The sequence below is a fragment of the Opisthorchis viverrini genome, assembly GCF_000715545.1.
Source record: "Opisthorchis viverrini unplaced genomic scaffold opera_v5_14, whole genome shotgun sequence".
Classification (NCBI taxonomy): Eukaryota; Metazoa; Platyhelminthes; class Trematoda; order Opisthorchiida; family Opisthorchiidae; genus Opisthorchis; species Opisthorchis viverrini.
In genome coordinates this window covers 1,762,188-1,788,986 of record NW_008751670.1, presented here as the reverse complement: position 1 = coordinate 1,788,986, position 26,799 = coordinate 1,762,188, and the positions used below count along the sequence as shown (strand labels likewise).

General features: G+C 45.6%; 1 protein-coding gene across 1 annotated transcript; it reads left to right on the top strand.

Annotated features, from left to right (window-relative positions):
* Positions 1-5,650: 5,650 nt before the first annotated feature.
* T265_01327 (hypothetical protein) lies at positions 5,651-25,171 on the top strand (the record flags this gene model as incomplete). The annotated part of the gene is given in 13 exon segments (XM_009165333.1): positions 5,651-5,716; positions 6,144-6,206; positions 6,703-6,841; positions 6,856-6,986; positions 7,024-7,155; positions 7,200-7,289; positions 7,331-7,416; positions 11,330-11,525; positions 15,135-15,371; positions 18,333-18,453; positions 19,757-19,839; positions 22,787-22,930; positions 24,468-25,171. The coding sequence occupies 13 exon segments, from the start codon at positions 5,651-5,653 to the stop codon at positions 24,546-24,548; spliced, it is 1,569 nt and encodes a 522-aa protein (XP_009163597.1).
* Positions 25,172-26,799: the final 1,628 nt, after the last annotated feature.

Genomic DNA, 26,799 nt, shown 5'->3' with positions numbered 1-26,799 from the left:
GCATTAGAGGCGGTGGCATAATCAGTTAGTTCCTGAAGGAAAAGGATACTGGGCAACTGAAAACTGAATTCGATAGGGTTAGTGTAGAAGCGCCACTGACTGCGTGATTGGACCGTGTCTGTCTTACGGATGGGGCATAGATTCTGATCGAGCACGAAAATGAAAGTCAATAATTTAGAATGAATAGTAAAGGCGAAAGGATGGTTAATACGAAGCAATAGTGTGAGCACAAAGGAGAACCATGTCATTCACCCAGGGCGTTAGATTGTGTGTAGAGACGTAGGGACTGAATGGCCATTGATCATAAAAATACGTTAAAGGGTAATGAAAAGTGTGGCCAGGCTTCCCCGTTTCCAAAAATGTTAGGTCCCGCATGTTTCTAGCGCCTGGCCAAATCAGAGATGCCAGGGTCCAGTATATTTGGAGATGCCGGTGCATCGCCCGGGTACGAATTGAAACTGAATTATCGACAAACACGCCGAAAATGGCCTGTTTTTTTCATATGATTGACAAACCGTTTCTCTTATGGACATCTGGATTGTGAATGTCTGAAACGACCGCAAAAATAGCATCTGAGAATTGATTGGCGAGAGATAAGGTTTGGAATCAGGGGATATTGGGTGTGACAGGATAACCGCAAAAGGATGTCCGCAAAGGTGCTGCAGCCGCAGAATACGATATCGGTTTGGGGTGTTTGGGTCACTACCAGTGGCCTTTACTTCATGTGCTTCATCTAGAGTGAGTTCATTTCGAGCCAAAAGTCTTCTTCTTATGGTAGCAGGCAGCCAACAGATGTATTAGGTAGAGAAAAATCGCTCAGCTGTAACACCCTTTCGGTGCCTAACTGCGATGCTACCCAAAGGAAGCACGATGGCTGGGATACAGCCAGGTTGCCCAAGCTTAGACAGGGGAAGTCGAGAGTTAGAGGTCGGGTTCGAACCACGGACCTTCCGGTCAGCAGATTCGCATTCTGACCATTTTAACCATATCGCCTCCGCATTAGGTAGACTTATTTACGTGGAAACTTTTGGGTCCCGACACAGGGTTCGACATGAGATCGATCCTTAAATCGAAAAGACCAGGACAACCAGCATTGCCATTTGGGCATCGGCTTATCATCAGTTTATCTGGCAGTGACCCACTATACATCGTGGCAATTCGATCCTTGCTGCCTTATAACGGAAACGGGGCCTGTCTGCACTCCCAGGTGCATTAGTTGCATGTGGTGGAAATACCGGCTATTAATACCAATTTACCTCACAGGCGCTTTTTGAAAAAAATGAACTCCCCTCAATGGGCAACCTAGTTTCGCTTCATACTTTGCGCTTGTTAGAGGTTCGTCCACCTCACAGGTCTCATAGCCCATCCAACCCACCAGCTTAGGTTGTAATTGTTGGTTCGTTGTAGTGGGAAGTCCGTTAGGTCTTGCATTAGCCTATATTTTCGTATAAAATGCCCTGAATATAGTCGAAGATGTGATTCTCCCGTAAAGTGTTTATAAGCGCTGTGTGGACGTCGATCTAGTCATCAAGGGGTTACTTGAGGAAGCGGAAAGCACTTTCGAGCTACTAAGCTTTCGGTACGCCAACATACGGCTCAGCTTGGAAACGGAACAAACGGGAGTCTTCGATTCCCCGACATTTTGACACAACTGAGACTGAAGAGGACTCCATATTCATAATTCATGTCTCTGTCAAATGCCGGCAGTCTGAATTGTAAGTAGCGGTTGAGCAACTGAATTTTTGTTTGAAATATTGTGCCCACCGGCTCTGACATACTTTTCTGCATATTGTTCGATGGTTCCACTGACAAGAGGCCTCCGAGGACCCGTCGAACGAATCAACTCTAATGATCTATGGACATTTCCAGCATTTTTCACTTTTTCCATATGTTCTATATGTTCGACCCACAAGAGCAGTGCGGTGTAAGCGCTCTGGCCGAAAGTTTGTGCTGGCTAGAAAGCAGCTATTTTCAACACATCCGAAGAAGTCCATGTTCGAACGAAACCTCCGCACTTCGGCTAGACTTGGGCACCCTGGCAGAAATTAAACCCTCTTAACTCCTTCGAGCGCCTACGCACTGCAACTGAAATACCTACAGCGCAATCGAATACCCGTTTTTCCAATTCCTTCGTCGCAAGTCCCTATCATACACCAACAACGCTTTTGAGGCCTCGGTGATCAAAAACCTGAAATATATCACATCGTCTGTCCGAAGAGGTTATGTTTCTCAACCATGAAACAGTGTAGCCCTTTTTGTAGGCCTGTACACGTGACACCTGAGACCCGATGGTAGGCCTTTTTTGACGCCACAAGTGACGCAAATTAGCAAACGTGATTCTGGCCTTTAATATTCGTGCACCGAATTCATCAGACACACTTGCTTCAGAGGAAATACAACTACCGAGGTATGTAAGATTCTCCACAACCATCAGTGATTGTCCTTGAATCGTAAGGGATATGCTCAGAGACTGCATGCTTTGAAACATGACTTTGCATGTTTAAGGCGCAAAGCGCATGCCGAAAGATAGTGACGGTGGTCAGTCTCTTCAGCGTCGCCTTCCGTCACTAAGAGACTGGACCTTAACGTGTGGCGGTGTGTACCTCCACGACTTAATGAGCTATACTCAGGGATGTCTGCGTGACACTCGCACAGCCTCATACCAGGTTGGTCAGTGGTTAGAGGTTTGACGAACAGCTGTTCAGCCGTAGTACCCTTTTGGTGCCTAACTGCCATACCATCAGAAGTAAGCATGAGGGCTGGGATACTGCCAGCTTGCCCAAACCTAGGCAAGTGAAGTCGAAAGGCAGAGTTCGGATTCGAACCACATACCTTCCGGTCAGTAAATTCGCGCTCTAACCACTGAGCTATCTTAGTCCTAGTCTGTATGGCTGTGAGACTTAGTCTGTTTGAGCAGCGAAACTAAAACCTTTTCAGGTCTTCGATAGCCGTTGTCTCAGAACCATAGATCATTTGGGTTGGCGTCGGTGAATCCCTAACGAAGAAATTAGAAAGCGAGTTTTCAGTTGTGCAACGGGTACTTCCATTGAAAAATGTGTCCAGCACATGAAGCTGTGTCGGTTAGGCCGTGTATTGCGTGTGCCTAAGAGAGCGTTGTTTTCTGTTCCCAATTCAGAGTGGCGGGAGAAGAGAGGTGGCCAACCCCTGATCTGGCTGGGGAAGTATGAAAGAGGCTGCGAAAAGTTTGGGTGTTTTTGGTGGACGACCAGGACGGGGACCGAGTGACTCCCACTGCACCTGATTGGAGGCGTGCAAGACAATGGCTGCTGATCTATGTCAATGTTGTTTTTGTTGTCAATTTTTATTCAGATTGCCCGAATGAGTGTGGATGTGTAGGCGCCTCGTGATCATTGTGACAGATCAGCACTAAGTCCGTTCCCTGCCCATTTTTATGCCTCTCTTCATTATAGTGCTTTCAATTATGGTTGTATGGCAGTGAAGCATCAGCGTCGAACGGCGAGGTCATGCCGTCAATGATGTTGATGATGTACTCTGCTATCGACTTCAGAAATGAGGACGGAATTGCCTGCGTATTCCAGGTCGATAAGGTTCTCACCAGCAACGATTTGAGCCACAGGGTTTTGAGGACCTTCCAGCCTTTGATTCATTATTCCATCGATGATGAAGTTGGACAAGGACGAAGAGAGTAGATATCCCACACACTTTCTGTAGGTAAGCTTTTTGGGAGCTCATGATACACTCACACCCAAAGGTATGTGAATATAGGAAGCGGATTATGTTCACAAACTTCTGAGGCATACCCTTTTAAGCAAGTGCAGTTGACACCACTGACCGATCGACAGTTTTGAAGACACCCTTGAAGTCAAGGATCACCAATATTAGGGGTCCTCTGGACATGTGGCGTTTCTCCAACACCTGGAGGAGTTGGGAGATGTGTTCGACGCATCTTCTATCCGGTCGAACACCCGCTTGGTGTTCACAGGTCAAGGATTCGTGTGCCGTCGTAAGACGACCAAGAGTCGGTGATTCTAGAAGCCTTGTTACAACGGGAGTCAAACTAACACCTTGGTTGCTACTAATTCCCTGAGAGTACCTTTTTTGGGAACGGGCACCATTATCGACCACTGTCGATTGATGCCCCTTTCCACCCCATCCTCCACCCACAAGTAAATATCACCGGAACAGTTGGCTCTTAGTTATATGCCGATGCGCCTTATACGCTCCGCAGTCCGTAATCTATTCTAGGTTGCCCAGACCTTGCACTCCGGCAAAATCGGTTAATCATGTTTCTCTAGAACACTCATACAACACCCAAGCGTGGTCATGCATGTTAAACGACAAGTGCGAACTCACCTTTTATAAATTTCACCGTCCGTGTGTCTGGTGATCCAGAAGTAATAACACGTGGAATGTGTGGCGTATAATTAATTATTATCGTTCAGCTGTAGAGCCCATTCGGTGCCTAGCTGCCATGCACTCAGGCTGAGAGCTGAACGCGCTTTGCTGGTTTGGAACCCAATGGATTATTTTCTTTGCGCACAAACGCCAACTGGGAAATCGGGTCGAACACTTTGTGGAACAGCTTAGCTGAACTCCTGCAAGACAGCGCCTGGAGACAGTGCATGTGAGCAGATGGACTGTAAATTGGGTCGCTTATCAGAATAAGGAGAATGAATATTCCTTTTGGAACTTGAAGAGGCATCAGGATCGGACGGCAATGGCTTGGATGCACCAGCTTCCTTGAGGGTGCGATTGGGTCTTGTTTGACAGTGTCTCTAACCATTGATGTGTCACGTTTCGGGGCCCCCATCCAGAGAGACAGCAATGACCGGCGCAGCTGCGTTTGCTGGTACTGGCTTTCAAACTTCGTTGCCAAGTGTTTGACCTCCCCTGGCTCGTTCCCACCTTTCGTGTGGTCCTGCGAAAAGAACCCTTCGCCGAAGTCGATCGACTGGCACACTGAGCACGTGTTCAAGCCAGCGCAACCTAAGCAGTGTGATCAGTTCACCTATTCAGATCACCCCCAGACATATTCTGGAGCAGCGGCACTCCCACCAACCTACGATGGGAGTCTCACTTGACATGAATGGCCCCTTTGACTCTGTTGGTTCTTGAGGATCTATGACAGTATATGTGGAGCAGAGGTGTCCTCCATAAATTCCCGGCTGTGCGCCAACTCCTGTGGACGTGTAAGGGTCTAGGGGAAGCTATCAACTGAGTCCACCTCCTCAAATAGTGTCAGGTCACGACGTTCGATATTCATATGGTCATGGGAGACACTCCCAGCCTCTAATGAATGTGGAATAGAAATAACTCCAACGTTCGCTCACTGGGCCACGAGATCCGTAAAACCTGAACAATCATAATCTGTATCATCACAGTGAAAATAACATGCCTTGTTCTACTGAGGGACGGCTGTTCAAAATCACAACTTGTACATCAACCATGGTCATGTCCAGTCCCCTGCACAGATAGTGAATGTTATCGTGATCATAAGACGCACTGCCAACCAAGAGTACAGAATCTACCAAACCCTAAACCCGGGATCCCCTCTCCGTCACCTCGCGCTTTCCCTTGGAAAGAACGCTGGATAACACAAGTGTTGTAAACGAGATTATTATCTCGCCGTTTGTATGGTTTCGGCCTTGTGACAAGTCATTGTGACGGGATGTATTGTAGTCATAATTTTGCTAAACCATCAAGCATAAGCACCCGTGGTCGACTTGTCCTTGTGGTTAGTCGCTTCTGCACAGCTCGTTTGCCTTAAAAGATTGTATCCCCGAATCTGCAAAAGACAACTTAATAACTTATGTGGTCTTTTACATCGGGCCTAGTGTCCAGAGGTTGTGGTTACCGATGGTGTGACGACAGAAGCAGTTGAACGTACAGTTGTCGGAGTCCTAATTGCTGACGGTATTAGTTGAGGGACGAATGATGGAAGATACCTGTTGCAGTTCTGTTCTCGCTTCACACTGTTGCTTCGCATTGCTAACTTCCGAAATAATGCAGATCGTTTGACCACATTATGGTGCCTACGAACTAGCTCCAAAGCCAAATTGATCACTGTCACCGTCAGTGGTAAGGATCAGCCACTGCCTGTTGCTCCTTCTGGACCACCCGAGTAAACCCCGATCATCCACTTGTTTGCTGCCTCTCTCTAGCGCTTTCCAGGATGCACACACCCCGCTTACGGAGGAAGTCAGCAGATTGGGGTACAAAAGCGAGTAATTTTTGGCTTAGCAAGGGGAGTTTCCAAGTAGAGCTGTTATCAAGATCGAAATGGTCCAGTTTGCATTCACAAAGATCAACTGATCGAACTCGAGTCCTCCATCAATTATAATCGTTTTTGAATTCTCACTACCCCGTGTTCGTACTGATCATCGTAAAACATTTGACTGCAAACCTCAAGTTGGAATGTATTTGGCATGCCAACGTTTGTGATCCTTGGTTTTTCCTAACTTAACAAACGCCTTCACTCAAATACTTTGCTCACGCTGTTGGCATCTTCGCACAAGCTCACTAACACTGTGCTCTAAGAACTAATCGTCTCCATATAACAAATAATTCATGTAAAACATTCGTAACTTCAACATATAGTGAAGTGTCGGCGCCGTACTCCTTGAGTTCGACAAAACTATAATCGGAATCTAAATACTCAGATATAAAAGCCCAAAAGTCCGTTTGTGAGAGTCCAGCTTATTTCATCCGACTGATTACCAGAGGTTTCATACGGTTGTAGGTATGGATAAGCTTGAGTCACTTTTAGATCGGCTTGAAAAGGTCGTCTTGTGTTTGGAGAGCTCTCAGGATACCGGAATGAACCGCTGTCCACAAACAAGCACTCAGTTTTCTTCTAAAGGTGAGTACTGTCAGATTCTCCTTCAGTGTATCTAGGGAACCCCAAAAGCAACAACTCTTTGAAGGAGTACGATGACTTAATTTCTGGCCCACTTGCTGAATTCCTGACTCTGAGCAAAAAGATTGGCGGTGACGTGAAGGAACAGGTATCCTTTGCTCTTCCTCTCATCTATCTTTATTTAGAGTGATCTGGTTCAAAAATGCTTCGTCTGCCAGCGACAAATAATTGAAAATGCTGCTCAGCATGGCAAGCCGTCAGAATCACATCTTGAGGGATTATTGAGACAGTGTGGCGAGCCAGTCGCCGCCGTGGTGGTAAGTCTTTCCTGTTTTACACATAGCTCCTCCATTGTTTTCAGCAATATAAGGATAAAAAGCGGAGCAGTCAATATTTCAACCACCTTTCTGCGGTCGCTGAATCCATACTCGCTTTAGGTTGGGTCAGTGTGGTAAGCATGTGCTTTTGTTTTTGCAAAAAAGAATCCCACAGACACCCGCACCTGCTCCGTACATCCAAAACATGCAAGAAGCCGCTCAATTCTTCATAAATCGCGTTATCAAAGATTTCAAAGAAAAGTGAGTTTCCTAAAAATTCGTCTGTAAATGTTCCGAGCCACCCGTATTGTTACCCACTCTTAGTACGATTGGCTGCTGAAGTGTCAAACTGTTTTCGTTCTCACCTTCCTCGTCAGTTGCAAACAACCGTTAGTTCAGAAAGTCTATGTCGTCTTTGTAACCTAGCTGCTGCGCTAAATAACCCCGACATCACAAGGTTAGTTAGTGGCATCCTGATTCATTGCATACGCTGAAACACTAGTCCAGGTGCGATGTCAGCTAAATGCAATGAGCCCATTGTGGTGAGATCCGCTGAAACCCAACCGAGCGATGATAAGTGTTCTCTGGATCGCATGACCGCCGCACAGCCAGACTGCCCGATGGTCTCGCCCGTTGTGCTAGTTAGCTGGATGATAAGACACAAGAATCACGATCTGTCAAAACAAATTAACGCGATACCGGCTGTAGCTGATACCTCATTCGACACTGGAACTTGAAGAAGCTATTAACCCCCTCCTCTACTGTCCACAACAAGCTGATTCATCTGGCACTGGACTGGTAGTTGCGGACAGTGACGAAGCATGACCTAGCAAGGAAGTTCCGAATTTGAAAATTTCCCTGGTATGCAGGTCCACTCGTTGCATTGGGATGGTTCAGAGAAATAACGAGCCTTTTGAAATTGGCTTTTAATATGTAGAGAGGAGGCAGTTTTCCATCTGACTGACAGCTTTCGCAAAACTCGGTATCAATCTGGCTAAATTCATGGTGTTATTTTGGCAGCAAAACCAGATGCTTCTCTGGCGTTTCCCTATGGTCAATCATTGTAACAGTGGAGCGGTTTATTAGTTGGTAATTAACTGCTTGCACAACAGCTAGCGGGATGCTTACTTTCAACCGAGGAACACTTTTTGTTTAGAGNTGAGTGAAAAAGTTCCCTTCTCTAAGTTTGTCTCAAATTTTTTTACTGACTTTCCCGAGTTATTTCGGGTGATGGTTGATTCAAAGAACCAGTGATTAAGGCGCCAACTTACCGACCGAAAGGTCAGTGGGTTGAATCCAACCTCAGCATCTCGACTACTCCTTTTTAGGCTTGGGCAACCTGGCAGTATCTTAGCCCTCGGGCGTCCATCAGTTGGCTCGGCATCAAGGCCCCGAAAAGGTGTTACAGCTGATCAGACGACATTTCACTCATTTCCCCCCTCCTATTTGTGTGGCACTTGAGATGAATGGACAGTGAGGATATCCTGGCCTCCTAAAACATTCACTCTAGACACACTGTTCCAGAACCCGTAGTAAAAAGGGCACAGTTCGATTGTACGGTACATGATGTTGGTATTTGCGTAATCTTAGTCATACGCCCATTCCAAATGCTTCTCAGAACTCTACTTTACAAGAGCATACGCCCAGGATGACTAGCCCTGATTTTCTATGCGGAGCACGTTTGGATGATTTTTTCTTGCTCGTTCACACTGCTTTAGGTTTCTTAACGGAAATGGTACATGGGGTCCGATTTCGGCCAGACCAAGTACCTTTACCTCTTGATCCATCGATTTTTGAATGCTCCATTCAGACATGCACTCAACTGTACCAGCTGTGGAATTTTTCGGTTCTGAAACTGGACACTCGGGACAATGCCTTCAGTTACACGCGGGAATAATGGCCCGATAGCTTTTGTGCCATAATACATGCTCAACCAACTAATTTAACCTTATATTCGATGCGAGCATACGCGTAACAATGTGATTTTAATATGATCGAAACCCAATTGGGAAAGGCTTGCTGTTCCGATGTAATGAGGTGTGCCAGATAACAGGACAAAACGTGTGTTTACGAGGTCTGAAATGTAAACTTCCCAGATTTTTCTCATCGCCATTACTGCAAATGATGTAGACCAACAAAAATTCGGACTCAGCTTGCTCCACGATGTCGCAGTGCATATTGGTGGGTGGAGTTTTCCTTAGTTCCAATTTCGTGGGGAATCTCACATGCAAAACGTTCGTTCGTAGGAGTGCATCGCCTGTTTCGTCTGCTATGCCAGTGTTTTAGTACTTCGCCCAAAGTTCCTGAACTCGTCTTTCTGTTGTTGACCGCATCGCATCGCTAGTAGTACTGAACCAACGCGCAACTTTATTATTGTGGAAACCGGACCACCAATACGCGCACTACTGTACAGTATCACTATCCCCTCTTGGTCGCCAGGTGCCAGAAGAAGTTTGTTACACGGGGGCGGGAGCTTTTTCCAGTTGCAGTGTCGCGTTACGTGTGAGCTACGGTCGTTGCCTCCTCAATTTTTCTTGTCTCATCATTCGTCTAATCAGCGCAGTGGGCGACCCATCAGGCACTGTCTTGCTGCGTCGCCGTTATGCGATCGATAGAACGATCGCTCGAACGAGTTTCAGCGCGTCTCGCCACGGTTTGCTAGTCGCATTTAACTGAATTCGTGAGAATGTGGACACAACAGGGCGTTTTGATGTACGCAATGATGAAAGGTGCCACCAAATGATCTTTTGTTTTTTTGGTGTTTCAGCGGGTGCAGAATGAGACGTTTGGGTTGCGCAAACCGGCGCTTTTACAAAAACGACGAAGACTTTCCAGACTTAATATACCGTGCATTCTAACTCGTTGTGACCACGTTATTTGCCTTCATTTAATGTCGACTGAATATGGTCCAGCGTTTTCATAGAGTAAACTACTTACAAGGTTGCTGAAAATTCTTCGACTGCCCATGACCGGTGTCGCCCTTCTTGGGGCTCATTAGGTAGGCGCAGTCCCTGAGTTTCCGTCAACCTTATGTTCTACTTGAACCCAAATTGGACTGTTTTCGAGAAATACACTCATCTGCAAATCAATTTGGTTTTCACGGGAGACTCAATTGAATTTAGTGTTTTATGGCTTTTCTATGCAAGAGTATCGTGAACTACTTTGCTCCAGGGTGACGATCGTGGGAACCGTTCTATGAAGATTGTTTCTTAGGTGAACTGGTTCTTTCAGCTAGAAAACTGCACACTCATTTAGCTTTGTCCCAGCCCTGCTTTGCCTAAAACTGTTGGTACTTCACGGGAATGGAATATCACTATAGTAGAACCCGTCACACCGAATTCTTCTGTACCTGGATAGATTTGTTTGCAATGGAAACACACTTGTTCATCTCTACGGCACCCCTCCAAATGGGACCCACAGAAGCGTAATAGAATGCCCCTTATCATAGGAAAACAGAACCATCCTTGTGCTACCAACGTCCGACATTAAAAGCCTCAGGTAGTGTTCCCAGTCGCTTCCGAGCAATGGGCACGGTTGAGGCATAACTGAAGGAACCACTTTTAGTTGTCCTTTTCAAGTGATCTCCCGAAATATGGTCAACTGCTTTTTTGCCGAGTTCAAGTACAACATAAAGTTGGCGAAAACTGATGAATCCCGAAACTGGTCGTTGGCTGTCGCAGAGATTCCAGGGAGTATTTTACATCAAGGCCACTTTCTTGGGGTTTGCTCAGCTTTTGGTAACTCGGGGTGCGCAGTCACCTGCGATGTCACGGGTCTAACGTGCCTCTTTTTTATGAGGAAAGGTTGGAGACCTCACTTTTGTTGGCAGTTAATACGCAGACCACGATACAAAGGATTATCTTATGGTCCTTATGTGAAGGTTTCTGTTTCATATGAAATCCTTTTTCAAAGGCACTTGAAGGCCCGCTCATCAGGAAAGTGTCCGATTCGAAGACATGCAGTCATTTGTGGAAAGTGTTCCCACGTTAACGAAAAGATACTTCGTAAATATTATCATCATCATCACCGACAGCAGTGTTCCCAATTAATCGGTACGAAATCCGCGGAGTACATTTATGTGGGTGAAAAGACCGACTCTGAAACGCTCACTGTTTCCTACCGTTATTTATATTGAATTCCTGGATGTCAACACATTTTAATTCTTCGGTTACAGAGACCCGCAACACTTGGCATGGACAAAGGCCCTTACGTCTCTGTGGGACGGATTGCGCGACTACGTGAGGAAAAATCATACAACTGGTCTGAGTTGGAACGTCAACGGCACTTCGTGTCCGTCTACAGGCGGCGGTGTACCCGCTCCTCCACCGGCGTTTTCTGACGCAGACTTGGTCGCACCGGCAGCTCCATCAGTGCGTCTCATTTTCTAACTTGCCTTTCTTTCAATGTTCATCCGTCGAGTACATATGGTTTTAGCTGGTTTACTTTGCAAGGTACACGAGTTGCACCATGTCTGATGCTCTTATTCGTTCGCTTCATCAAACACGAACTAGAATTACCAGGCAAGAAAAGAAGGTATGTTGCGTGGAGCGCAACAGAACCCATTTTTTCTATTGTAGCTGATATCTTCATCGCATTGTCCACAATCAACCCATGATTTCAACTAAAGGGTCTTCCGGATTCCATCCATTCTCACTTTCCATTTGCTAGTTAGGTAATTCTTCCCACGCCGATTGTATGATAGCTTAGCTACTCTGGTCTACGCTGACGTCGATCAGAGCCCCGTTGACAACGTTCCCACGTACTCACATTGGCAGTTAAAAACCACCGTTGCTACGACCTCTGTCACCGCAAATCCCACATTTGTCCTGTTTAGATGGGGTGCAGACGAAACAGCTGTTTCTGAAGTCAGTACGCTTTTATCTGAAAGATGAATAAACATCAGCTCACCGGAAGGTTTTTTTTGCATTTTCATTCGTAAATGTGTTTATAAATTTTCCGTTTTTCGGTTCAGTATAGCCCAGTTCTTACGGCTGTGAGTCTATTACTTTTGATAAAGCGCTAGAAAGTGGTGACAGCCGTGTCGATGTTTCGGTTCGGTACACCATTGACTATTCATACAGTATCGTATATCGTGGCACTACCATCGTCGTGAATAGGAGAGACACGTAGTGCAATATGTTTTGAGAGCTTGACTTCTTATCCAACAGATAATTCAGCTTAACCAGATTCCTTTATGACCTCCCTCGTAAAAATTATGATTTCTGTTAGAAAACTCGCTTGAGCAACCTTCAGTCACTTACAATTCTCAGTAGAAAGTGGTTGCAAAGGTTGGAGATTCGACTTCTACTTACGTTGGATGAAGTGCCGATTGCTGATGACCTACAACAATGGTCGAACATTCTCTTTAGGTTAGTTAACATCAACCCCCCTTACCTAATGAATGGGAAATGGAATGTAAGACATATTCACCTGATAGTTAACCGACAGATCGCTCAGCTGTAGCACCCTTTTGGTGCCTAACTGCCATGCCACTCGAAGGCTGCACGAGGGCTGGAATACTGCCAGTTTTCCCAAGCCTAGGCAGGGGAAGTCGAGAGATAGCGGTCGGGTTCGAACCACGGACCTTCCGGTCAGTAAATTCGTGCTCGAACCACTCGAGCCATCTCGCCCCGACAGAGAACTAGGTGTGTTCACGTTTGTCCGCCAACCTGATGGAATTTAGCACAAACCTTTGGGTCAGGAAGGAGTTGTCTTGTGTTTGCTGCAGTTTCCCTTTAAAACCCTAATGTCCCCTACGTTGTTGGGCCAGTGTGAATCAGCTTATTTGAGGGCAAGATGGCTCAGTGGTTAGAGCTTGAATTTACTGCTCGGAAGGTCCGTGGTTGGAACCCGATCTCTGCATCTTGACTTCTCCTGTCTGGGCGACTTAACAGTATCCCAGTCTTCTTGCTTCCTTCGGGTGGCATGGCACCTAGGCACCGAAAGGGTGTTTCAGCTGAACGGATATCTTTATTATATCGTTTGAGTCTCACGTGACTTGAAATTGTTTCAAACCGAAGTCCGCTAATCCCATTGTCCCTTCTTTCTCTTGGTACCACGCAAACATAGGTTGTGAGCATGCATATTCGATCGAGTTCTTGATAATCTAACGGCCGTTTTGTTTCTACTGGACTCATCTTTCTTGGCTCTAGACTGAACCCCTGCAACACCCTACTTTGATTCTACCCTAATAGGACGCTCCCTTTCAACACTTTATGTATTCAGCATTTCATGGGCTGTTGATAACCTTTTTCTAGGCGCAAAAGTCCTGAAATGTAGAGAGGACCGATTTCAATCTTGCCTAGATTTCACGGATTTTGCTAGAAAGACTTGCTTGGTGTTCAGCGGATGGGAGCTCGATCTTTGACCACCTTTGTCAAATATTATTCTCGCCAAGTTTGCGTTTGTAAACCTATGGTGACCTGAGTCAAAGCCAGTGTTGCATTTTGTTCCATAACCTGGCAGTGGAACAACATACTTCTCAGCCTTAGAGGACATTTACTGTGTTGACCTGATTTCTGGTGATTCGATTGGTGCCCATCCTCCAATCTTCCATTCCAGATTATCTTTCCATGCTCAGATAGCCTCTAAGGATATATTCGATTCCACCAAGGTTAGAATTGGTTTCCGAAAATCTGCCGCATGAGGTTTTTTGTGCTCATTGGAATCATTCAGGTGGACGCAGCAAGCCATTTGGCAAGCCAGATGGATATTTGACTAACAGCTATTAGCTACTGAAACCTCCAGGCTAATTTCAGGCCTTGGAGTTGGTGATCATCAGGTCCTTTGTGAGGATGGGTGAGTGATGAGTTGGGTTAACTGTCCGGATATTCACCAGTAATCAGATTACCCGGTTGAGTCAGCGACCTGCTTGATCAAAGCAGACCTTTCGGAATTGACCTGCTCTGTTTTATCGGGTCGGCGTGTTGTGCATTGGTATTTCCGTATGCCTCTTTTTCCGTGACCAAGTCTCTATGACTTACGCGAAACCCAGGAATATTGCGTCTACGAAGCATGTCCGTGTGAATCAGTACTTGGAGTTGGATGCTACAGAGTTTTCAAAACTCCGATGTTTGATTTGGAACCATTTAGACTGGATCCAGGACATAAGGATATTCCATTTTAGCAGACGCAAGTTTAAGTTGACTGAAACTAGGATTGCAGTGTGCCGGAGTGAATCTCAAAAGCCCGAACCACTTTTTCGATTCGCGCCACTTGCCAATTTTGCAGTTCCACGAGGTATGGGTAGCTCGGATGCACTGTCCGCAATCCAGTTGCCCAGCTCGAAGAACAGACTAATGACCACTTGTGATGTTAAAACAACTTAGCCGCAGGCTTAAAAAGAATCTTGTACAGACGGGAGGCAGGAGGGACTGGATGGCTATTAGGCATAAGCTTCGCTAGCCAGAAATCGAAGCATTTTGAGCACTTTATTAACTTTATTTATTATGTGCATTGGCTTCTGCGGGTTTACACGAGACTGGCCGAAAACGTGTTTTTAGGTTTCCAGCACAAACTTCAAATGAGCGTATTCAGTGCCCTAGAGTGTGACGGTTTGGTCGTATGCAATGTGTGAATGATGACATGGACAAAGCTTGAATCCCATGGGAGACATTGAGTGGGAAATCCTTGTATCCCGAGGTGGTCCAAGAGAATGGATGCTAATCCATGTCAAAATCGCTGTTGGTGCCTGGTCATGACTGTATTCTACGACTCACTGGTACTTAGGTTCAGCCGTCCCCGGGCATTTCTTATTTCCCTGTTGGTTTTATCCGCAACAGAACTTTCTAAAAAAGAAAAGGTGGTATTCAACGGCAATTCGGCTGTTATTTTAACTATTGAGAGACACTACTTTTATCACTCTTCGGCATGACCTGCTGTTTCGGTGATCCGTATCTTTCGGTTTACAGAGCAGCTATGCACCGAAAGCGAACGACAGTCGAACTATTGTTTTTACCATTATTATTTATTTGTTTCAGGGTGATCCGACCAGGAATGCTTTGTTTGCTGAGCTCAACCGCGGGGAGGCTATTACAGCTGGACTGCGCAAAGTTTCCGATGGTATGAAAACCCACAAGAACCCAGAATTACGTGCTGGTGCAGGCCTTCAACCACGCTCCGGACCACCCCAAAAAGCACCTAAACCTACCACCTCGAACAACGGAACGAAGCAGGCAACGCCAGTAATGGAATTACGTGGGAACAAATGGGTCGTTGTAAGTTCTGGGCTGTTGTTGAAGTCTTATTTCTTTCTTGTTAGTTTCATCAATCCTAGCATCGCTTGTAGGGGCGAGATGGCTCAAGTGGTTAGAGCGCGAATTCACTGACCGGAAGGTCCGTGGTTCGAACCCGACCTCTGCCGCCCGACTCTCCTTGTCTAGGCTTGGGCAACCTGGCAGTATCCCAGCCCTCGTGCAACCTTCTGGTGGCATCGCAGCTAGGCACCGAAAGGGTGCTACAGCTGAACGATTTTTTATCGCTTGTAACAATATCAATATTGTGTACTTACTTACTACATTTTAGTCATTTGTAATCAAAACACAGAGCACTACGAACGCGTCTCAATTTCCACGTACAAACTTACGCCTTTGTTCCACACAGGGTGTCAAGGCCTCCCCAACTTACATAGCCAGCGAACGAAATTATTCGCTGGTAACCTGTGAACTTCTCATCTGGGAATTTGAACAACTCGGCTTTATAGTCCAAAGCCCTTATTCAATATTAGGGATGGAATTTATGCGATTGAATCAACCATATATTTGTGTCCGACTCAACGAATACGCACCCGTTGGCACACTGGATAATCCTTGCTAAGTCAGGCAGAGCTCTGTGTACTCCAAATGCTGAAGTGTCCATGTTCAAACTCATATTCTAGGCTCGGGCCACATTGGTGGCTCAACATTGCTTCAGCAATGTTGAAACCCGCAATCTCTACTTCGTTCGTTTCGTCGCTTTTATCTAGTCAGATCGGTGGTTCGAAAAATCTCTTCTCCTGCCATCCATGAGGAGGGTTTTTGATCGTCACAGTCGTTTCCCTTTTGCTTCAACTTTGAAGGACCATTTTTGCGGGTAAATGACTGTTTGACGTGGTCGACTAGTCTATCAAAGAACAGCAAAGGATTTGACTTCAATCCGTTTGGTGACGAATTGTTTGCACTAGCGAACTGAACAACAGCCATCTATATAATATAAGTTCTCAACGTTTTCTTCGACAAAGAGTAACAGGATGTGAAAATAAGTGTGTGGCAAGTATAGGTGACTGTGCTTCAATCCTTCTGGCTTCCTATAGACTGTTTTTGTGAGTCTTTGAGCTAGCGGGAATGAGATGGGTTCACTTTTGACACAGTAGCCAGTTCGCCCGGTGAGTAAAGCCGATGGTCTTTCAAGTGGAATGTTCAAATCAAGTCAGATAAGGCCGATCCAAACCTTCGCCCGCTAGCTGGGTGGCACAGTCATCCAAATCTAAGTGCAAACAGCCTTCTCATTGTACTACAAATCCACTACTACCATTGTGTTCCCAGGACGAAGGCTCGGGTCAGCGTACCATCTTTCTTTGTGGTGAGCGGTCATCTCTAGAGATCACTGCAAGGATCTGTATCCTTTCTGGATGTATGCACCAAAAAAAACGTCTTTTCTTATTCTGTTCAACATGCTTGAGAAACGAATTTTTACAATATAACTGCGTTCCTTCTCAAAATTTGCAGGACAGCATAAAGATCTTAAATGACTGTTGCGGTAAATGACTACCATGAACTTGAAGTCAATCTAGAGTGACACGTTTCAGTTTCAGAGGCACGGTTAGTTTAAAGGCTCCGCCAGAGTAGCGACTTCGCGGACTGGGGATTTCTAGTCATAGCACAAACAAGAGAAATATCACTGAGGCTATGAACCGACGCATTTAGACGGGAAAATTCAATCCTCTTTTAAACTTGGTGCAGGACAGGCGCCGATTGGATCAGCGAACCCACCAGGCTTCTATTGATACGTACTATGAGCTATTTTGGTTCCGCCTTTTTTATCACTGGTAGCCATAACGTGTTTGGCAGCCAGCAATCAGTAGCAAAGCCTGGTCACAACAGTCGGAATCCATATGCTACAAGATGAATTTTGCCATGATTGGGACTCAGCAGTTGCCGGTAACAAGCTACCGCATGTCACTGAGTGGTTGTCTAGTGATCTGTTTGCTACATCGTGTCGTGATAATAGATTTTCGGAACGTGACCGACGTGACGGTGGATGCCAGAAATTCTCCAAGCTGCGACTAAATAAATCTCTTGAGGATTAGTCTGTACTAAGTACTGTTCAAACATCGCGAACGACCGCTCAACCTAACCCCGCCGATTTGATCGCGTTTCCGCCCTAAATGTTCAGTCTGTTGAGTAGGAGGCCCATGCCTAAGTACTAGGTTTAAGATTTCGAACTTCAAACCGAAAAATCAGGTAACGGAATACTTTTATATCCACATATTAACTCTTAATCAGACTGAAACACAGACTGGGTTGCTGCTCCAGACCTATCGCTTGTGGAAACTGCAAACCCGCGTCCGAGTGCTAATCAGGTCCTCCGTAAAAAGTTAGGAGTCGAATCCCAGATTCCCGTCCACTTTGGATACAAGTGCTATATCAGGAAATAAACGAGTTGTAATGGGTTCATCTTTATGTTCATCACTTTCTTGTCTACTTCGCTCCTATCTTTCCATTCCGTTCATTCATTGTAACACCTTTTTAAGCGATCTGCACGTGTTCTTACGTATTGCTACTTGATCCTCCCTAAATGAATCACATTCTGATCGCTTATGGAGTCCTGTTCACTGCTCTGTTATTTTTACGTGATAGCTCCCGACTCGTGTCCGATATTGTGATCCATCTGTTGACGTAACGCAGCCAATGCAAACTACCAACCGCACCGGAAGACGACGGTTCAATTTCCACGTCATCCTTTCTTTAGCTTCATGTTTTATCTGTATTTAGACTGGAATTTTGACGAACCCGCTTTAGACGTGTGAATATTTTGCCCTCACGTCAGAGTGAGTGCCTTGAGAACGTGGATATATGCTACTAAGCACTACCACAGCATAACCACTTTATCGTACGAAGTACTCGTTGCCATCCAGGTAAATGTCATTCTGCTTTGATGTTCAGCGTTTCATTATGTGCTCCCGTGTTTGGCTCTTGTAGGAAAACTACCAGAACCAACACCTCAAAATCACGGAAACCGAACCGAAACAAACGGTTTATGTGTACAAATGCGTGGGCTGTACTATCGAGGTCAAGGGGAAGATCAACTCAATTATGATGGGTAGGCGCTCCACGTTGTCTATCATGCCTGTGTCATCCATCATCTCCAAAGCTTCTCAAGTAACATTGTGGTTTTTCACTAATCTACCTCGGTTTTCGTTGTGAGTGAAAATCAAGGTGGTTTTTATATCATCATAAAGTTTATAACTCAAAATATAACGTTGTAGAATAAGGTGTTATAGTCCCAACATTTCGGCTACCTTGGATATTCTGTCAGAGGTGTCCATAACCAAGTGAACACACTCAAGCCAAACCAACTAGCCATTGTATGTGATCTCAGTTCTGCCTCATTTCAGCGACAGATATAATCACCTCAAATGAAGCTATCATAACTTCAAGAGTAAGGAAGCCAATCGCGCTGCTGCCATGCATTGTTCATTGATTGGTTCTCAGTGAGGTTCAAATTTTTCTTCCCGGTCGAACTGCATTGGCTCAATGGAGCTGAATGGTAACCGGTCATGTTGTAAAGATGAAATGCCACACCTGAGACAGACCACTACGATTCAGACGATTCTGTGCACATAACATCGATTAAATGAATGAATATGAATATGTCCCTCTGATTGAGAGTTGTTCAGGAATTCAACTGTGTAGTACGGTTCCGGAAAATCAGCTCGGGTCAGCTGTGACTTTGGCTGTCTGGCCATCGGTAAGATTGGTTCGTGTTTTCTAATTTATGCCACCGATTGGTTTAGTTCCATGACCTCAATGTTCAACCATATTTCGCTTTGCCCTCCTCGTATCGAGTCATGTGCAAGATGACTTGAGATAGTGACCCACTCAAATCTACACTGACTATATATAGTGTTGAAGCGTTTGCAGTGCGACCGCAAAGGTCGGCGAAGAGACCAACAACCAGCCATACATTCTGTTAGTTGGACAGTCGGTAGAAACTCTTCTATCAACACTCACCTATTTATCAAACGCGACAGTTGATCACCTTGTGATGTGTTACTTTGTTTCGCTTGTCTGCTCTATGTTAAGGACACGGTTCTGGCTTAGTATCACGGCACAACTGAACCCCCTAACTCACTGGTATGCACGTATCAGGCAGATGCATGAACCTACTACTCTTACCTCAACACAGCGACATGATATTCGGTATTAGTCATGCGAATGGAATCGTGACCGACCATGCTATCAGGTTACCTGAATTCCAAACTTTTCATCTGCTCCTGTATATTGTATCCTGTTCTAAACGCGATTTGTTGCCATTTTCGAAGGTTTTCTTTTATCTTGCTTATCTGTATCTTTCTTCATGTGTTGGATTAACAACTGAACTATACCATGTTTTCTCATCACAGACAACTGTAAAAAGACCGGGGTGGTTTTCGATGATTTGATTTCTGCCCTGGATATTGTTAACTGCCAGAGTGTGCAAGTGCAGGTAAGTGTATCTCGTGTAACAGACTAGAGAGAACAATCAAATCGTCTTTGGTTCACGTTGATTACGCGGTTTCAATGTCCGATATACAACCTGTCAACTTGTAGTATCCGTTGCGTAGAATTTTTCCAGGTCTTGGGCAGAACGTGGGTGTGACCTTACCTGTAAGCTTGGTATGTTTGGTTGGATGCTTGAACACAGAGGGTGGCGAGATGGCCCAAGTGGTTAGAGCCCGAATTCACTGACCGGAAGTTCCGTGGTTCGAACCCGACCTCCGCCTCTCGACTTCCCCTGTCTGGGCTTGGGTAACTTGGCAGTATCCCAGCTCTCGTGCAACCTTCTGGTGGCATGGCAGTTAGGCACCGAAAGGGTGCTACAGCTGAGCGACTTAAACGCAGAGGCAGTTTCCTGTCAGCGAAGATGATCTGCATATCCTGTTGGTTAACACCACGAACTTCCGTTTCAACCATCCGGGGTCGAATCCGTGCATGGGTGCCTTCAAGCCTCCTACCGGTTCCCATCTTGAAAGTTGCACACAGGCCTACTGGGATTCTATAATCCATACATTCGTCTCTCATGACCATTTTCGTTCGTTTCATGTGTGGAATTCCGAGACCGCACCCTTGGTTTGGAAATTCGATCCACAGGTTTTTAACAACCCATTCTCTCGGGCGATTTATTGATATGTGTGAACTACCTTTCTCGCCACCATCTGCTGGATGACCCAACAAACTATTCAAATGCGTCAAACACAACCAATCATTCCTCTAAAACACCATTTTGGGTAACATCTTAATTGCGACTACGGCAATTCTAGGCATTATTGGGTAGGATAATGCGTAATGAACTAAAACCACAGGTTCAAACCTTACGAGAACATTCCTATACGAACATAACGGAATAAAGGTCTATTAAGAATATAAAACATCACCTCTTCGTGATCTCGGCAATCAATAAAACCGCTGTCGATAGGCGCAATTTAAGCCGTGATGTAATAACGGTATTATCTCAGCTTCGTTCTCGGTCTGAACCTTCCGAGCTAACGTTCCCGTCAAAACAACCAACAAAGGTACACAGCGTGTATTAACGCACAAAACCGGGTTCAAGTAGAACATTAGGTTGACGAAAACCCGGGGACTGCGCCTACCTGATGAGCCTAAAGTGGAAGGGCGAAACCGGTCGTGGGCTGTCGAAGAGTTTTCAGCAATCTTGTGAGTAGTTTACTTTATGAAAATATACTGCGATATCTCGAATATCGTGCCAACTGAAACAGGAAGCGGCCTGTGTGCAGCACATTCAGTTGTAGAATATCATAAACGAGAGATCCAGTTGAGTCTCTCATGAAAACCAAATTAATTTGCAGATGAGGGTATTTCTCGAAAACAGTCCAATTAGGGTTCAAGTAGAACATGAGGTTGACGTAAACTCGGGGACTGCGCCTGCCTGATGAGCTTAAAGCGGAAGGGCGAAACCGGTCTGGGCTGTGGAAGAGTTTTCAGCAACCTTGTGAGTAGTTTCCTTTACGAGTCAAAAGCACTTGTGTAGCGCGTCGTATTATAATGTATGTGGCGACAAAATTCTGGGACTTTCGGCGACAGTTCCGTCTCTTCGGAATGCCAGAGACTATTGTATCCGACAGCGGCAGTCAGTTCGCGTCATCGGTGTTTGCAGAGTTTTGTCGGGAATACGGTATGATTCCTGTCCGCTCGCCGCCGTTTCATTCACAGTGGGACGGCAGGCAGAACGCTCGTTGACACTGAAGCGTGTAATTCAGAAGTGCAGAGAGGATGAACCCACGGATGAGATTTTCCAGTGTTTCCTATTGGCGTATCGAGCGACGCCAAACCTCAATTGTCTTGATGAAGTTTCACTAGCGGGCTCACTGATCCGACGTAAGCTTTGAACACCAGAGGTACACAATCTGTATTAACGCCAATTCGGTACACATTGAGTCTATAATCCATGTTGTTGATGTGCTCATAAACTGAGATTTTTACCGAATGTTCCTAAATTTGATGACGTGAAATTTCTGTTAGTTTTCAACTTCACTACAGGACTTGTTGCCACTAACGTTCATTCCACAAGCAGAACGCAATGAATATATGCAGTATTCTGCCAAATGAAATTTTAGCGGCAGTTTAATAGGCTATCTTAGCATCGAGTTTTTTTCTGTCGCAGCTGGAGGAAGTCTTTGAGTTCCAACTCCTGTAGTTTATGTTTCTAATGTCGGAAGCCGCAATAGTGCATATATCGTCTCCGCTTTAAGGATATGTGTAAACTTTCAAATGCCGCTTTTTGGTGTTTCTTCACTGCTAGTTTGTAGTGTATGTAAAAGAATGTTACCACGGTTAGACGTACTGCTGAGCAGACCGAAACTAATGGAAACTCAACCCACGACAAGTTGCGCTGACTAGGTCATACACTTCGTACGCCAGAGGACTGTTTGCCTCGTAGAGAGCCCCCTCGCTCACCCTTGTGTCGGGTGGAGACGATCCAGCAGCGATCAGTCCATGACTTGGTAACGAATCATGAAGGCCAGCCAACTCAGCTGCCTTTGTAACTGCCGTCTCTACGGATGAAGACCGCGAGACGCGACCAACAAACGGTTATTGTCCCTGACATACGGCTGTATCTCCCACCCGATGCGTTCTTGGGTCAGAAATATCGCCTTTACTGCGTAGCTCTTGCCTCCTGCCATACTGAACCCCCTTTCATTCTCCTTATCCTCGCTGATCGGGGCTGTAGCAGCTGGAACCATTGCATTTCAATTCCAGACGTTTAGCAGCGACGGAACTCTTCCAACTAGTATACTTGTAGTTGGGCTACACGGTAGCCCAAAAGCTACTCCAGGATTTCTGTAAGCTCGAACAGAACACCTGTTCGGTCTTGTTGTCATTTCGTCAGACTATGAAAAAAACCCTGACGCCTCGCTATTTCTGCTTGTCCCTAGTCCATGGGTCAGTTACAAACGGTGAACGTTGACAAAACGGATGGATGTCAAATCTACTTGAGCAGCCAGTCACTGTATGCGGATATAATCACTGCAAAGTCTTCCGAATTGAATGTACTAGTTCCGAAAGCGAATGGGGATTATGTAAGTCCCTTTTGGGTATTGTTGTGGTCTGATTCTTTTTATTAATTATACTGTATGCATTCCGTTTATGAAAACAGCTGCCATTATAGGAATCTTGTTAGGCATTTCCACTTTTCGGCCTTTCCTAACTAAACACGTTTGCTCGTACCGCGTGTTGTGTACTGTAGACGGTAGTACAGTCTATCCTTGACTTCCCATTTCACACACCATGGTATATCGAAAAGCGCAGTGGCTTGGGGTAGTTTTTTGTAGAGTCGAAGAAAAGATATCACAATTGTATTCATAGGGTTATCACGGGATTTTCTACAACATTACGCTAGCGCGGCAGTATCGTCCTAGGATGCTCGATCCTGGTTGACTCACATTTTGAACAATCAGTGGATGCCTTCACATGGCCCGCGACATCCATCCAGTCAACTTGATTTGAGGTCATTAAAAGCGGGTCGCCTCCGAGCACCGCGTTTCCTCGCTAATGATCTTTATTAATTTGCTGGTCATATTGCTGCGAATTTGGCCTTGCCGACATATCCCACCAAAATCTAGGGCTCAAAATGGTGTGCAGACCGGGATACGAACTCCTGGTCATATCTCAAGGGTTGTACTTCAAAAGAACCTAGGGGAATTCCATCCATATTCGAAACTGACTCACTATCTTGACTCTTGCTCCCAGTCAATGCTAGCCAAACGCAACATGCTTCGTTAACTTCCGAAGAATATTTGTCTGCCACTTTGGAGCACATCCGCGAAGCTCGCTCATCGTCAGAAGTTCGCCTCCATAGTCTACGCTATCGAGGTAACCAGACGCGTTTTTTACTGATAGTTTAACTTTGCTGATTCTTAGAACAGCATAACTCCATCTGTTAGAACCGCCTACCAAAGGATCGGCCCTCTGACAAGACGTAATATCCCTCATCATTTAGTACCTACATCAGCATGAGCATCACTGCACTCCCCTTGATAGAATACGCTCAGTTGTCCTCATTTCGGATTACAGCTATTGGTCGGATTACACTGATTTGTTCCCCGCTCACGTGATGAGTAGTGCCACGGTATTATGGAGATAGGGTTCTGGGTGTTGCTTTGCTGCGGTTGGTTTTCTATCCTGTCTCTTGGACAGTGTCTCCTATGCACCCACTAGCGTTCCCGAATCTCACTGGCCCTAGTGACCTAACCCCAAGCATACATTCACAATCTCCTTACCAGCTATCTAATATCATTGCACCGTTGTTACCCTCCGATCTAGTGCTGGGTAATATTCAGAGGTTTTAGTCCAATCATTGACCTTCAATGGCGCGCTAATTTGACGATTGGAATCGCCATAAGTTTGCATTCTATGCGTGATTCTTTAATCGACCATATCTGTGGCTGAGTTCGGGTTCCACAAAGTTCGACCCTCATTGGTTTCACCTTTCTTATAGCATATTTACTTGTCGGGGTGGATGGCTTATTTCAAAATGTATTTCATGCAAGTCAGATATTTAGAAACCAGTCAATAGCTTTTATGAACTAACACTGTTTATCCTACGATCCATTCTAGGATGAATTTCCCGTCCCCGAACAATTCAAAACGAAGTTTACAGGCAAAGGTTTACAAACCACGCAAATGGAATCAATTTAAATGCCAATAGAAGTCGCAACATCCAGCTGCGCACGCTGTCCTTGCTTCGCCTTTCTAGTAGACAACAACGCCTTTGTTTCACCCTATTTATCGAGCGATATCTCTCCATGTCGGACCACATATATACGCTGCCGTTTTGCTTTTGGGCGCAGCGCTACTGTCCCCCCTCCGCTTTATTTCCGGTAACTGTTTTTCTTCATATTTTTTACCGCGCATTAAAATTTTGATTTAATGCATGCTCACCTACTGTTTTATCGATCTCCATGATTATCACAAACTTTGTGAGTTGTTTATGGCATGCGCCCCCCAATGTGCAGTGTGGTTTATTGAAGTCTGATGCATGCCTACCGGTGAATCACGTGTTAGCTTGCTCTGGTAACTAGCATCAGGTTTGCTCACGTGCCTCAATGTGTGCGCAATGCGTCGACCTGGGAACGGGACTGTAGCGACGGGATATGTAGCACACCTGGATTTGGCGACTTTCAGGAGTTTCACGGCCTGTTTGAGTACTCTTGCCCCGTTTCCAGCTAAAGCCGTGTAATTTCAAATCAGATGATCTAGTTTAATCGTTTTTTTCCAACATTTGTAACCGTGAATTGTTTTAAGGCGATTATAGAGATACTGTCCCGATTATGAATGATGAGTCCGGTAAACCTCTAGTGGTTCCATTTTCCGTATCGCAGCCTGCCTGGTATCAGTCACGATTTTAACAACAAACCGTTTTCCTTCATTGAACCCATAGTATCGATACGTTGATTCGTAGCAACCCTCACACCATTTGAAACCAATAGGTGTCCTCCACAATGGCACCGGAGCTGGGAAACACCAATCGGGTTTCATTCCCATTAGAACTCATTCGCATCCGAAGTTCAATCTGATGAGCCTGTGAACGCAAACATCCCGCTTTAGTGTGGATAAGCCGGAATCGTTGCATACGGAGAGAACGAAAACAATGTGAACACATTCCACACATACGTGCAGGCAATCGAAAATTGCTCAATAGCTTTGAGCGTCAGCAGCTGTAACTGAGAGACAGGTCAATATATGGACAGAATCAGGACGGCTACTGGGTCAAACCAATACAACTCTCAAGCATGGAAGCATTCGCCTGTTCAAACATGGTTATTCATGTATCTCAATTTGGCACTGATGGTAGCGTTGTGGGACTCATATTCCATCGTTACCAAGAATACGCACTGCTGACGAGCTAACTTTCAGATACCGCTGGCGTTGTTCGGTACTTTACTTAGGAGTACACAGATTGATCCAGACAAAATCCTTGTTCTCTGGAGATTTTCATTACAATTTTCCGGCAAACTTCAGAAACGAGATTCCCTTTATCAGTGGACAAGCTTTGCGAGCCATAACATATCGAAGCAATATTACAAGTGGTTACCTTGACCGGAGAGAGAGATAACCACGACTGTACGTTTCCGTGATTAGAAAACGGGTATTTGGTTGTGCTGCAGGCACCTCAATCCGAGAAAACATCCAGCACCATCGACTACGATGGCTCGGTCATATGCTACGCACGCCGAAACACCGTCTACCGAGACGAGTGTTGTTCTCCGTGCCTCCTTCAGGATGGCGCAAACCGCGAGGTGGACAGCACATGACTTGGCAGAAAGGCGTGAAAGAGATCACGAAGAGTTTGGGTGTTGTTGGTGTTGTGCGACTTCCAGGATGGGGTCCCCGTGACCCCGTCTGTGCTTGGCTGGAGACGTTGCAAGAAATGGCGGCTAATCGATGTCAGTGGCGTTCGTGCTGTCAGTTTCTTTCCAGATTGTCTGATTGAGCGGTTGGAGGTGTAGGCACCTCAGTATGCTTAACATAGGCCAACACTGGGTCCCCTCCCTCACCCACTCTTTTTCTCTTCTCTTCACTTTAGGTCTTTTAATACAATTATATATATATATATATATATATATATAACTAAACGAACCTTATGGTTGTACGGCAGTGAAGCAGCATCGCCAGCACTGATGTTGCTGTCTTTGATGATTATGATGATGACGTTACGGTAGAACTCCGAGCGCGCACACAGGAACCAGTCGATCTCAAGACGGCCACCGTCACTACTTGACACGAGGCGTTCTATTCCCTCGGTCCAGTACAGCTGAGAGAACCTAAATGGCCATCCGTAACTAGGATAATCAAATATACTAGTGGAAGTCCAATATATAATAAAGACGAGCACCTAGATCATGAGCGAAATTGCCTGCGTCTTGCATTCTACCCGCTTATTTTAAGC